Source organism: Salmo trutta, chromosome 6 (assembly GCF_901001165.1).
Source record: "Salmo trutta chromosome 6, fSalTru1.1, whole genome shotgun sequence".
Lineage (NCBI taxonomy): Eukaryota > Metazoa > Chordata > Actinopteri > Salmoniformes > Salmonidae > Salmo > Salmo trutta.
In genome coordinates this window covers 29,381,395-29,394,902 of record NC_042962.1, presented here as the reverse complement: position 1 = coordinate 29,394,902, position 13,508 = coordinate 29,381,395, and the positions used below count along the sequence as shown (strand labels likewise).

The following is a 13,508-nucleotide window of genomic DNA, read 5'->3' as shown; positions in this document are numbered from 1 at the left end:
GGTGATTTTAATATAAATTGGAAGGATCACAATAATTTGAATAGAACAAAATTGATGAGATATGCTATGAACTGTGGTTTGAAACAAATGGTTAATGATACTACTAGATCATCAATTAAGTTGGGTCATCGTTCAGACACATGCATTGATCTGATTTTCTGTAATATACCATCGCAATGCTTAAAAGCCAGATCAATGCCAGTGGGCTGGACAGACCATAATATTGTGACCGTAACCATGAACACCAAGGTTCCAAAGAAACCCCCTAGGATTGTGGTCAAGAGAAATTTTAAAACATTTAATTATGAGCTATTTCTAAATGATTTGGCTGCTGTACCCTGGGAGCTGATTTATCTAGAGGATGATTTAAATCACGCTACAGAATGTTTTATTGATTTGCTCACTGAGGTTATGGACCATCATGCCCCTATAAGAAAGAGTACAGTTGGTGCACGTCCATCTCCATGGATTGATGATGAACTGGGTGAGGCTTTTTCTCAAAGAAATATGTTAAAAGTCTTAGCAGCCAAGTCAAAACTAGAAATTGATGAACAGAATTATAGAACATTTCGTAATTATGCAGTTAAATTGAATCGAAGGGAAAAAAAAGTTATTTTTCAACAATGCTTTTATTGATTGTAAAAATGATTCTAAAAAGGTATGGAATACAGTTAAGGGTTTACTTGGTACATCTATCTCATCATGCCCATCTAGTGTGGAGGTTGACGGGAGAATAATAACAAAACCAGTTGATATTGCCAATCATTTTGCCGATTTTTTCACAAAGAAAATTAATTTACTGAGCAACAATGTAAACATACATTCTTCCAAACAAGCTATTGTCCAATGGATTGATGATCATATTATGAGCAACAAGATCTGCTCTTTTAGTCTGCAAACGGTGTCAGTGGAGGAGGTGTTAAACCTTTTGAAGTCATTACCTGATGGGAAATCTACAGGTTATGATCTTATGGACAATTTTTTGCTTCGCTGTGCTGCTCCCCAGATTGCAGTTCCACTGAGATACATATTTAATTGGTCACTGGAAAAGGGGATGTTTGCAAATGTATGGAAGCATGCTAAACTTTGTCCTATTCCAAAAGACTGCAAAGAACCCGCTACTCCTGCAAATAGTCGACCAATTAGTCTACTCCCTACACTCAGTAAGATATTGGAGGGTATTGTGAGTAGACAAATATGGGAGTACATGGAAAATAATGATCTGATTACAGCCAATCAGCATGCTTATCGCAAAAATCATTCCACTACCACTGCATTGGTTGACATGACTGACCAGTGGCTTAATGCTATGGATAATGGCAAGTTTGTGGGGGTACTATTTTTAGATTTCAGTGCAGCATTTGATTTAGTGGATCATGAGATAATTTTGACAAAATTAATGCATTATGGTTTTAAGGAGGTAGCATTGAATTGGGTACAGTCATATCTAACTGACAGGAAACAGTCCACCTATATCAATGGTTCATTTTCTTCCCCTCATGCTTTAAACTGTGGAATACCGCAGGGCAGCTGCCTTGGGCCACTTCTTTATTTAATATATACCAACGACCTTTCCTATGCCCTAGCTGAAACTCAAGCTACTGTATTTGCAGATGATACTACAATTTATGCAGCAGGACAATCGGTTCAACAGGTACAGCAAGCTTTACAAGGAGATTTGGAGAATATTAGGGAGTGGGTTTGCCAGAATAAACTTGTTTTAAACACCAAGAAAACCAAAGTTATGTTGGTCTGTTCCACTAGGAAAAGGCCAAAACAGCATGGGATACAATTAAGTATGGGAGGAGTACAAATTGAAGAAGTGGCAGAAACCAAATTATTAGGAGTGCAGCTAGACAACTGCTTATCATGGTCATCTCAAATAACTAATCTATGTAAAAAAAATATTAAAACAGCATGCATAATCAGAAGGATAGCTAAATATTTACCAGGAAAAATTCTTAAGCAAATAACACAAGCTTTAATTGAGAGTCAAGTGAACTACTGTTCTGTGGTCTGGGGAAATGCATCATCAAGTGAAGTTAGGAGGCTGCAGATTGCACAGAACAAAGCAGCAAGGATTGTTTTACGGTGGAGATATGGTTTTTCTGTTGCAGTCATACGCAATGTTCTTGGTTGGTCATCAATCGACAAGATAATTGAAAAAAACATGCTTATTTTATTTCATAATATACATCATTTAAAACGGCCAAGTACAATTCACAACGGCAATCAGTTGGTAAGAGACAGACATTCCGTAAATACAAGGAATAGATTGTCCACCATCTATGCGTTATCCAGACAGAAAAGAGAAATAGGCAAAATAACATTTCGATTTAGAGCAATAAAGAAATGGAATAAATTAACTGAGCAAACCAGAAACCTTTCAATATATACATTTAAACATTATTTTAAAACAATTTAAATATAATACACAGAAATGTTGTGGGATTACAGTAGATGAAGAATTCATATTTTTTAGATTGATTATTTATTTTTATTACGTTAGTATATTATGTATGTTTGTAATAGTGTGTTATATGTGAAAATGTGTTCGTATATAAATTGTATTTTAATATTTAAGGACTCTTGGAAGATTAGTCCAAATGGGGACTAAAAGAGATCCAAATAAAATCAAAATAAAATAAAATCAAAATCCTTGCTTCAGGTCCTGCACTACTGGCAGTTAGATTTGGGTATGTCATTTTATGCAGAAATTGAAGAAAAGGGTCCGATCCTTAAATTAACCCTAACACCAATTCTAACCTTAACCCTAAACCCCCTAGAAATAGCTTTTGACCTTGTTGAGGACTAACAAAATGTCCCCAGTTGGTAAAATGTTTGTTCGTTTACTATTCTTCTGGTCCCCAACACATCCATCCACACACACACACACACACACACACACACACACACACACACACCAGAAACAGGTCCTGCTATAGTAGGGGTGTACTGCACAGTATAAGACATTGGAGACAAGCTAGTGGCAGAGTAACATCGTTCAAGATGGAGCTCCACCGCTCCAGTCAGATGAAGCGTGTGATGTGTGCAGTGCACAGCTGACAGTCGGGAAGTGAAGGGAAGGCAACATGACCCAACATCAGATCCAGATCATCCAGAGCAGACTTGTAACTGTTAGACAGCTGTGTCACAAACTGGCTGGCTATAGCCGCCAGGCCCTCTCTCTTATTTAGGACACATTCTGTGTAAAATTCTGTGTAAAATTCTGCATAATTCTGTGTATAAAGTGCTCTCTGAGCTTCTTCTGTGTGTGTGTGTGTGTGTGTGTGTGTGTGTGTGTGTGTGTGTGTGTGTGTGTGTGTGTGTGTGTGTGTGTGTGTGTGTGTGTGTGTGTGTGTGTGTGTTCTCATGAATGTTTCTGTGTTCACTCCATTGCGAATACAGCAGTGGGGGCTGGGAATTAGTTGAGATAAATTGTTTTATCTCATTTGTATTCTCTCAATAGAATATGCTTATATAGGCCTAAGCGATATTTGATCCCTCTGTCTTACACAGAAATGGAAATATCATCATAATGTTCACAAACAGTTTAGTCCATCCTCAATTAATGTAGCCTCCACATATTCCTCAAATGGCATTCTATTCACTACATAGTACAAAGGGCCTATATGGACCCTGGTCAAAATAAGTGCACTATGTAGGGTATAGGGTGGCATTTGGGACGCAACACATGCATAATGTATGTACTATACACTAGGGATTTTACCTGGGTAGCCGGGATCCAGGGACTCTCCCGGGAACACTCTTCACATTTCCCGAAAAAATGTAATGGCAAGACCTGGGAAATTACAACATTTACCCCTATCTTGCACTAATGCAATTCTACAAAATACACAAAATGAGCAGCATCAGATTAGCTAAATAAAATAGCACATTATACAAACAGGTTGTCGCATGGAAGCCTTTAGCCCAACGTATTTACCTCACACAAAGTCGCCATAAATTCAAAGCTCACGCATAATTGACACTGCTGGACTGCGCACGTGACCCAAATGCAGTTAATAAACACTACAGAAAACCCCTACACTATAGCCTATAAAAGAACTCGTGCCTCTTTGAGCTGTCATCGTGACTCTTCAGACAGACCAAAATGTGATAGGCCTATGCACAATTCACTGCATAGGCATCTCTGTCACAGACAGAACAAAATCTTCTCCTGTCCTAGAGCCTAGGCTATTTTCCTATCCAGTCCCAATCCCACGGAAACCCAAAATCTTGACTCATGTCTTGGATGAAAATTCCTAACTTTATTCTGTAATCCATAGGTTGCATTATCAAAGCACATACTTGGCCTATGCTTATACAAATACCATCATAGCATTTTCCCTGCTTTTGCGCTGTCTGGTACTTGCTGCCGATATGAGAGCTTCGGTAGAGAATGTGTGGTCAACAAACGGTATGAGAGTAGACATGGATATTTTAAACAGAGTTGGTCCCTGTTAATAAGATACCTTGATATTGAAACTATTTCCAGTCTTCATCACTCTTCCCGTTATTCGTGAGCTAATCTGCTGTCTGTATAATCATCAACTCGATTTTACCAAATATAGGAGATATTCTGTCATTCAGTGTCATTCGTTATCTAGCAAGCTCAGCAACTTTGGTCATTTGACTTTTGTTTGATTGCAGTTTGTATGATTCCACAACACTATGCAAGGGGCGCTCTGTGTTGAGATAGCCCACTGCTGAAATGCACTGAATTAATTGAGGAACATGATATCGCTCTGAATTTATGAACGGCCTGTTTCACAATTCACAACAATGTCATTGGCGATCAAAGATAGTTACTCTGTCGTTACTAAATATCAGTTTAATTTGCTCTGAAATCTTTACATAGTGGTGCAGGCAAGCCGACAAGGTGGTGCAGCAGCCCTTTTATTTGAGGAGAACCCTGGCAAAGCGACCATATCTTGGCTTTGAACTTTTGAAGTGGGCACTTCCTATTTGGGCACTTTAATTTATGCGGTATTTCCCTGGACTCTCAGGATAAATATGAATTATTCCCAGTATTGAAACTTGGTACATTTTCTGGAAAATTTGAATCCCTACTGTACACAGACCCTATTAAACGGCTTTGATATAATTCCATTCCTCCGTTTTCTGTCTCTCTTGTTGTTTGACTTGTTTCCTCCAGTGCACTTTTCTTTCCTCCTTCGCCAGCTAGCACAGTGGATCTGGATCTGGTATAGCACAGTGGATCTGGATCTGGTATAGCACAGTGGATCTGGATCTGGTATAGCACAGTGGATCTGGATCAGTGGATCTCCTTCACCAGCTAGCACAGTGGATCTGGATCTGGTATAGCACAGTGGATCTGGATCAGTGGATCTCCTTCGCCAGCTAGCACAGTGGATCTGGGCCAAATCCAGCTGAGAGTCGGGGCACTCGGCTGAGAGTCAGACTCTGCCGACGTCATGTGGCCCAAGTCTGGGCCGCCTTCGGCAGTTTTACTTATGGCTAGGAATCGGGGATTGAGCTCGGGCCGATTCCGGTGTGAGTTATCTGGGCCAAATGTATTAATTGGGGCTCGGGACGATTGGGGCTACTCTCTGGCAAATGATTACATGGGCTTCTTTATATAATTAACATTTCATTATTTATTTTTCCATATTTTCTCATTGTTTCTGTGATCAAAAAATACAAGTCCTGTGAAGTATTTTAGTACTTTGATACTTTGTGCAAGGCAATTGATAAGCATGAAAAACGTTGTGGATGGAGCCTCTCTAGTGGCGCAGCGATTTAAGGCACTGCATCGCAGTGAAAACTGTTTTGCTACAGATGATGGTTCGAGACCCGACCGGGAGAGCCATGAGACGTCGCACAATTGGCCCAGCATTGTTCGAGTTAGGAGAGGGTTTTGCCGGCCCAGATCTCCATATCCCATCGCGCTGTAGCGACTCCCGTGGCAGCCAGGAGCATGCACACTGACACGGTCACCAGGTGTATGGTGTTTCCTCCGACATGTTTTATTTGTGGATGGGTATAATTTGTACGCATAAGATGTGTAATAGTAATACATAAAATTACTAAATCAGGTAATTTTATATACATTTGTTTAAATTTGCATTGGGCGGCTTGTGGGGGAATTCTGGTAAAATGCCGGCAAAGTTGGCTGAATTCCGGTAGACGGAAACAGCCCGATGTACTTCGGCCGATTCTGGGAAGTCATTCCTTTTGATTCCGGGCCGAGTCCGACACTTGATTCTGGGCCGATTTAATCAGTTCCGGCCCCCCGGAAGAGAGTAGCTTCTGGGCCGATTCCTCATTGCTAGCTGGGTCTCCTCCCCCCTTTTGCTTGCTTTTATTTACCACAGTTGCCTTTGGTTGCGTGTTATAAATCGCTGTAATGAATTCCCTCTGCTAGCTAAGTCTCGGCGCTCTGTGCTGCTATGCTCTGTTAAAGCTCTGCTCTGGGTGCTTGCACCCTTGTTATTTTCCCATTATACTCACCTCCCAGTCCATAGGACTAAGTGACAGTTGGAGTTTTTGCAGCTGTGTGTGTGTGTGTGTGTGTGTGTCTCTCAGGTGGCTGGTGACACCTTAATTTGGGAGGACATGCTCATATTAATGTCTGGAATGGAGTAAATGGAATGGTATTGACACATCAAACACATAGTTTCCTTGTGTTTGATACTATTCCATTCATTCCAGTCATTATTATGAGCCGTCCTCCCTTCTCCAGCATCCTGCGTGCGTGTGTGTGTGTGTGTGTGTGTGTGTGTGTGTGCGTCTGTGTGCGTCTGTGTGTTTGTGCATACTGCATCCTGTTTCTGTGTGTAAAAGGTGCTGTTAAAGGACCTCAAGGATACCACTGTTTTCATGTCACTATATGAGGAAGGGCTTTTATTGCCTGTTGGCTGCAGTGACCCAGGCGCTGCAGGCTTGTTTTAGAGGCCCATTAGTCTGGAGGAAGAGGGAGTGGAGAGGTAGAGCCTCGGGACTCTGTCTGCAGCCACCTCACTCACTGCAGCCTGCAGTCTGGCCCAGCTAAAATGACTGAAAGGACTTAGATCAGGATCTACATTAAAAGTGTCTCAGAATAATTGCCGATCTAGGATCAGTTTTCCCTTTTAGATGATAATGAATGAGATAATATGGACAGGGAGGACCAGATCCTAGATCAGCACTCCTATTCTGAGACATTTTGTGAATATAAGCCCATAGGGATATAAACTCAGCAACAAAAGAAACTTCCTCTCATTGTCAACTGCGTTTATTTTCAGCAAACTTAACATGTGTAAATATTTGTATGAACATAAGAATCAGCGACGGTGGGTTTGTGCCCATAGGCGACGTTGTTGCCGGTGATGTCTGGTGAGGACCTGCCTTACGACAGGCCTACAAGCCCTCAGTCCAGCCTCTCTCAGCCTATTGCGGAAAGCCTGAGCACTGATGGAGGGATTGTGCGTTCCTGATGTAACTCGGGCAGTTGTTGCTTCCATGTTGTACCTGTCCCGCAGGTGTAATGTTCAGATGTACCGATCCTGTGCAGGTGTTGTTACACGTGGTCTGCGAGGACGATCAGCTGTCCGTCTTGTCTCCCTGTAGCGCTGTCTTAGGCGTCTCACAGTACGGACATTGCAATTTATTGCCCTGGCCACATCTGCAGTCCTCATGCCTCCTTGCAGCATGGCTAAGGCACGTTCACACAGATGAGCAGGGATCCTGGGCATCTTTCTTTTGGTGTTTTTCAGAGTCAGTAGAAAGCCCTCTTTAGTGTCCTAAGTTTTCATAACTGTGACCTTAATTGCCTACCGTCTGTAAGCTGTTAGTGTCTTAACGACCGTTCCACAGGTGCATGTTCATTAATTGTTTATGGCTCATTGAACAAGCATATGAAACAGTGTTTAAACCCTTTACAATTAAGATCTGTATAGTTATTTGGATTTTTACGAACTATCTTTGAAAGACAGAGTTCAGAGTTGCTGAGTTTATCTATCTGTAACTGGGTGACTATTCCCTATTCCCTGACTATTTATTGGAGCTTGCTCCCTCTCATTCTTCTTAGCGGAAACAAACCCATCTAGTGTATTAAATTCAAGCATATGCCTGAGATGGAAATAGAAGTGCACTGTTCTTGCTCCCTCTCACTCTTTAATTCTCTAACTCAACCCCCGCTTTTCCCCCTGTCTCTTTTCCCCTGGTGTAATCAAATTCACTAGAGCAAACATAAATGTTTGAAGACAAGCTTGAGGAGCGATTCGGAAGTCAGGAAATGCATGCAAAATGAACCGACTGCTATATTTAGATAGCCTTGAATGACAGAAGAAAGAGATGAATAGGCCTACCTGTGTCAACATCACTGTCTGTTCTCATCTGCTGAGGAGTGCCAAAAGACATTCTCATCAGCTTTAGACAATGACTATGCTAAGAGCCTATGCAAATATGTGTGCGCTAGTAATTCTCTCCCTCTCTTTTCTCTCCCTCTTGCTCTGTGTCTCTTTGTTTGTCTCTTTCTGTTGTCTATCTGTTTGTCTGTTCTGCCGGGTCTGTGTGTGTCCACAGAGCTTATTTAGCACCCCTCCGGGTTCCGGACTTCCTCCGTAGCAGTTAGATGCGTCTGTACCCTGATCTGTGACAATGACAATGAAAGGCTTGTCGAGTAGCCGGAGACACCATCACACAGTGACCTGTGACCCCTCCTATGACTCCATGACCCTGGGGCGCCAAGCCCGGCCCTACCTGCTGAACCCAGGCGATGCCCACCCGGCGGACCACCCTTACTATGCCCAGCGAAGCTCCTTCCAGTCTGAGTGCGGGCCCTACCCTGACCTGGCTAGCAGCACCTTCCCCCGAAGACAATACAGCTCCCACCACGAACTGAAGGATGAGTGTGCTGTGGTGCCTTACACCGGAGGCCAAGGGGGAAGCATTAAGGGGGGCGGTGGTGGTGGAGGAGGTGGAGGCAGCAACAACCGAATTCCACCGAATCTTCTGGAGCAGTTTGAGCGGCAGGCGCCGGTGCGGCACGACGGCTACCACACGCTGCAGTACAAGCGCACAGCGGTGGAACACCAGCGCAGCGACAGCCCCGGAAGGATCCGCCATCTTGTCCACTCGGTCCAGAAACTCTTCACCAAGTCCCACTCCCTGGAGGGCCCATCGGGGGGCAGGGTGAATGGGGGCAAGGCCAGCCCCGATGACCCGCCCTCCAACTCGGGCACCCTGAAGCACAGCAGCAAGCGCAGCAAAAGCAAAGACCGCAGTAGGTCGGAGCCCAAGATGCGCTCGGCCATCTCAGGCTACTGGAGCTCGGACGACACCCTGGACCGCGAGATGTGCCTGTACCATCACCACAGCCCCAGCCCGGGAGGCATGCCCTCTGGGGTGATGACCATGGGCCGCCACCCAGAGAAGTCCCAGTCACAGTACTTCATGGAGCAGTACAACACCATCAGCGCCCACTCGCTGAAGACGTCGCGGAGCAACAATGACGTCAAGTGTTCCACGTGTGCCGGGTTGCCGGGATTGGGCATGGGTATGGACGGAACTGGCCAGCTGCTGAAGAAGAGCTCTTGGTCATCCACGCTGACGGTCAGCAGGGCAAGGGAGGTCTACCAGAAGGCATCGGTCAACCTGGACAAAGCCCTTGTCAAGGCTGAGACCTGCCAGCAGGGGGGCCGCCCAACCTTTCAATTCCTCCAGGTATGACAAGAACTCTTCTTCTCCTCCAGAACTCCCATCTTCACACCTCCATATCCATCCATCCATCTATCCATGTCCTCCCAGAGATTCATATGTGTGTGTGGAGAACCCTGGTCCCCTGCATGTCCACTGTCCCTTGAGACAGAGATAGAGAAGGGGAGAGGAGAAGAGGTAAGGAGGAGCAGACTTAATCTCTCTCTCACTCTATCAGCCACTTTAGGGAAATAAATGTTTAATGTGACACATCCTCATATGTGTTGAATGTGAGACATCATCATTTGTGTTGAATGTGAGATGTCCTCATGTGTTGAATGTGAGACGTCCTTATTTTTGTGTTGAATATGAGACTTCCTCGTTTGTGTTGAACGTGAGACGGCCTCATTTGTGTTGAATGTGAGACGTCATCCTCCTCACCTTTATAAGGTGATGCATCCTGTTCCATATCATCCCTGGTTGTGGACCACATTTCATTTGTCTCATGTCCTTTACATCATTACATGTATGTGTGTTTGTAATGTCTTGTGACAGCCTTGTAGCTGATTTGGTTCTGGGTGCTGAAATTACTGTGTTGTGCTTGTGGATTTCTATGTGGAAGGATTGCATGTGGAGCCATTACTTATGTATATTATCAACTGGATTAGCCTTTAAGCTGATCTTTTACAATCACTGCATGCAGTATATTTACTTGGAAATCAGCATGATCCCATACACAGGACGTGGACATAGTCTGAACGGGCTGCTGACGTAAGATCAGAGAGAGGGGAAACAGAATGCAGAGGAGAAAAACACATATCCCTGAGCCTGGTGGCACCACTGTGCTCTCTCTCTCTCGCTCTCTGTTTGGGAGAAGATGAAAGAGGAAATGATTCAACTCGGACACATCCCCCTCATCTGACTGGGTGAACTGCAAACAGAAGCCCGGGGGGAGGAGAGGAAGAGAAAGAGTGAGAGGGGCTAAGAGATAATAGGAGAACGTAGAGAGAAAGAGAGACACGGAGAGAGAGAGAGTGAGAGAGAGACAGAGAGAGAGAGCAAGACACGGAGAGAGACATGACGAGAGAGAGGGAGAGACAGAAAGAGAGAGACACGGAGAGACACGGAGAGAGAGAGACACGGAGAGAGAGAGACACAGAGAGAGAGACAAAGAGAGAGAGAGAGAGACACAGAGAGAGAGACACAGAGATAGAGACAGAGAGAGAGAGAGACACGGAGAGAGAGAAAGACACACGGAGAGAGAGAGAGAGAGAGAGAGACGGAGAGAGAGAGAGTGACACGGAGAGAGAGAGACAGAGAGAGAGAGAGACAGAGAGAGAGAGAGAGACACGGCGAGAGAGAGGGAGAGAGACACGGAGACACTGAGAGAGAGACACTGAGAGAGAGACACTGAGACACTGAGAGAGAGAGGGAAATAGAGATAGTGTGGAGAGAGAAAGACTGGGAGAGAGAGAAAGTAAGAGGGACTAAGAGAGAGATCTTTGCAGCCATGCATTTTAACAGCTTCTCCAATCGATCAGATCAAGGACGGGTGGTGTTCTTGCAGCGGTAGCAGCATTCCTCCTGTCCCGACCTGAAAAAAGCTGCTGCTCTCTTTCTTTAACAGAGAAAGGGAAGAAAAAAGAAGCACTGTCAAAGAGGAGACATGACACTTTCACAGGCGAGCACTTTTGAATTTGAAAAAGAAGCAGAACTTCTTTCGATTTGGAGTGACATGTTGTTTAATTCTCCTGCTGCGATTTGATCTTGTTTTCCGCACCTCGCCATTCACACACACTTACAGTTGTCCCCATTCACACACGCACGCATGCACAGGCACACATTGACGCTCAGCCAATCTCCTCCCAATGTGCCTTGGCCAGGGTCAAAGTTCCTCGGCAGTGTATTGAACCTCTCGAATATAGATGGCCGTACAGTGCTTCTGTTTGTGTAATACCTTAACTTTATTTGGCAGGGTGTTATGTTTGTTTCTGTTTTAGATGACGAGAGACATTGGCTGCATTCCAAACATGTAAAAGACACACCCTCTCCCCTCAGCCCTCAAATGAAGTGGACATTTCTGATGACATATCATGACGTAGGATGAGTTGACACTTGTGGCATATAATTGGTGTCATTCGAGTCCTCACCAGTTCCTAGATATTCTCTCTCTTTGGCGTTTTCGCTTGTTGCCCCTGAAGTCAAAAACGAGTTGTCTCCCTAGTAAACGGCCTGTTGAATGATTCTCATGCCGTTGATTATTCAGACACTCTGCTTCCATCCTAAATGACACCCTATTCCCTATATAGTGCACTACTTTTATCCAGAGCCCTATGGGCCATTTGGGATGCAGTCTTCTCTCTGTAGTGCTCCTCTCTGCCTTTCACCTCCACGTTAACTCCCCTAAAAGCCACTCACACTGGAGACCAGCAGTGCTGGGGCAGAACAAAATTCCTTTGTTATTCTCTCTCTCTCTCTCTCACGGCGGCGGAGATGGCTTCTTTGCCTGCCTCTTTTTACACATTCATTAAGACAGACAGACAGGGTTGGAGAGTTTAGACATTTTAGTCCAAACAATTCACTCCTCAGTTTGATATGCGACATGCGTCACTGGGAGCAGCACAAAGGAGGGCCTCTAGTCTCTACACTCTATTGGTATGGTTCTAATACACCCCATTCAGAGTAACATTAGCGGTTTCCATTGATCAGTGCTGTGACTTTAGCGGTTAGCAGCTGGGCGGATATAGAGCATTGTTTGGACAATCCCATTCCGGGTTGGGATTGGCTGGGACAGGGTTCAGCCAGGGGTCAGAGTTGGGTCATAGTGTTTAGATGGGTGGGTCATCGCTCTGACAACGGTCACTGGCATGTTCTCACGGTCTTCGCCCACAGGTGCCCCAGGACGAGTGGAGTGGGGGATTCTCGCCCCTGGGGAAGGATGAGGAGATCCCATGTCGGCGGATGCGCAGCGGCAGCTACATCAAGGCCATGGCAGAAGAAGACAGCGGTGAATCGGACTGCAGCCCCAAGCCCTCGCCAAAGGTGCAGGCACGCCGGGCCAGCTACCTGAAGGCCACACAGCCATCGCTCACTGAGATGACCACCCTCAAGTGAGTAGATACGTACTAGCTCTTTCCTTATGTTCGATTTTCCGACACCGTTTATGTTCCGAGTTAATTTGACCCATACAGTAAGTACATCAAGATCATAAATATATGATTATACCCTGCCAAAATGTATTTTCTAGTAGCTGAGAATGTCCTCTTTCATTTGCATTTTCCCCTGAGTTGATAGTCCCAACTGTTCAAAATGTATAGCCAAATGTTTGATTACTGTACCAAAGTCATAAATCAATTAAATTATGACATTTTTTGCATTTCTTTTGCCAAACTTCGGATCACTGTCCCTCTGCCTCTGAACATCACAGGGAAAACATACTTATATCCTTGTGATCATCATTGATAAAGCTCTACTGCACAGAATACAATTTGTCTCTAGCACAAAGATCAAGGTCGAAGTCAAATTTACTTCAGATTTACTTCAGATCATACTTACAGTATATCTAAGTGATCGGCTTGGTTGCACCCTTCCAGTGCAGAAAGCAGCTTGTTTCGAGGAAACACTGTTCAAAGGTCAAATTGCTGGTGTCAAATTGTGGATCAAATTGATTTCAGATCGGTGTTTCTCAGCCTCTGAGCATCACAGGGAAATCATATACAGCATATGTAATGTAGGCACAGGGAGTCAGGAAGCAGGTGTAGTTAGGGAGTTTAATAACAATGAGCGATACAAAACAAGAGAAGCGTCTGACATGGAAACACAAACAATACTACCTGCTGACTGATATCAAAAGAGTTGTATATAAA

At 44.4% G+C, this 13,508-nt stretch overlaps 1 protein-coding gene across 4 annotated transcripts in view; it reads left to right on the top strand.

Annotated features, from left to right (window-relative positions):
- Positions 1 to 13,508, top strand: part of LOC115195826 (disks large-associated protein 1) — a 315,115-nt gene that overhangs the window by 143,576 nt on the left and 158,031 nt on the right. For all 4 annotated transcript variants that reach the window (XM_029756117.1, XM_029756116.1, XM_029756118.1 and 1 more), the window contains exons 3-4: positions 8,530 to 9,669; positions 12,535 to 12,752. In XM_029756117.1, coding sequence (XP_029611977.1) covers positions 8,605 to 9,669; positions 12,535 to 12,752 — 1,283 coding nt within the window. In that variant the 5' untranslated portion in view covers positions 8,530 to 8,604. The remainder of the gene's footprint in view (positions 1 to 8,529; positions 9,670 to 12,534; positions 12,753 to 13,508) is intronic.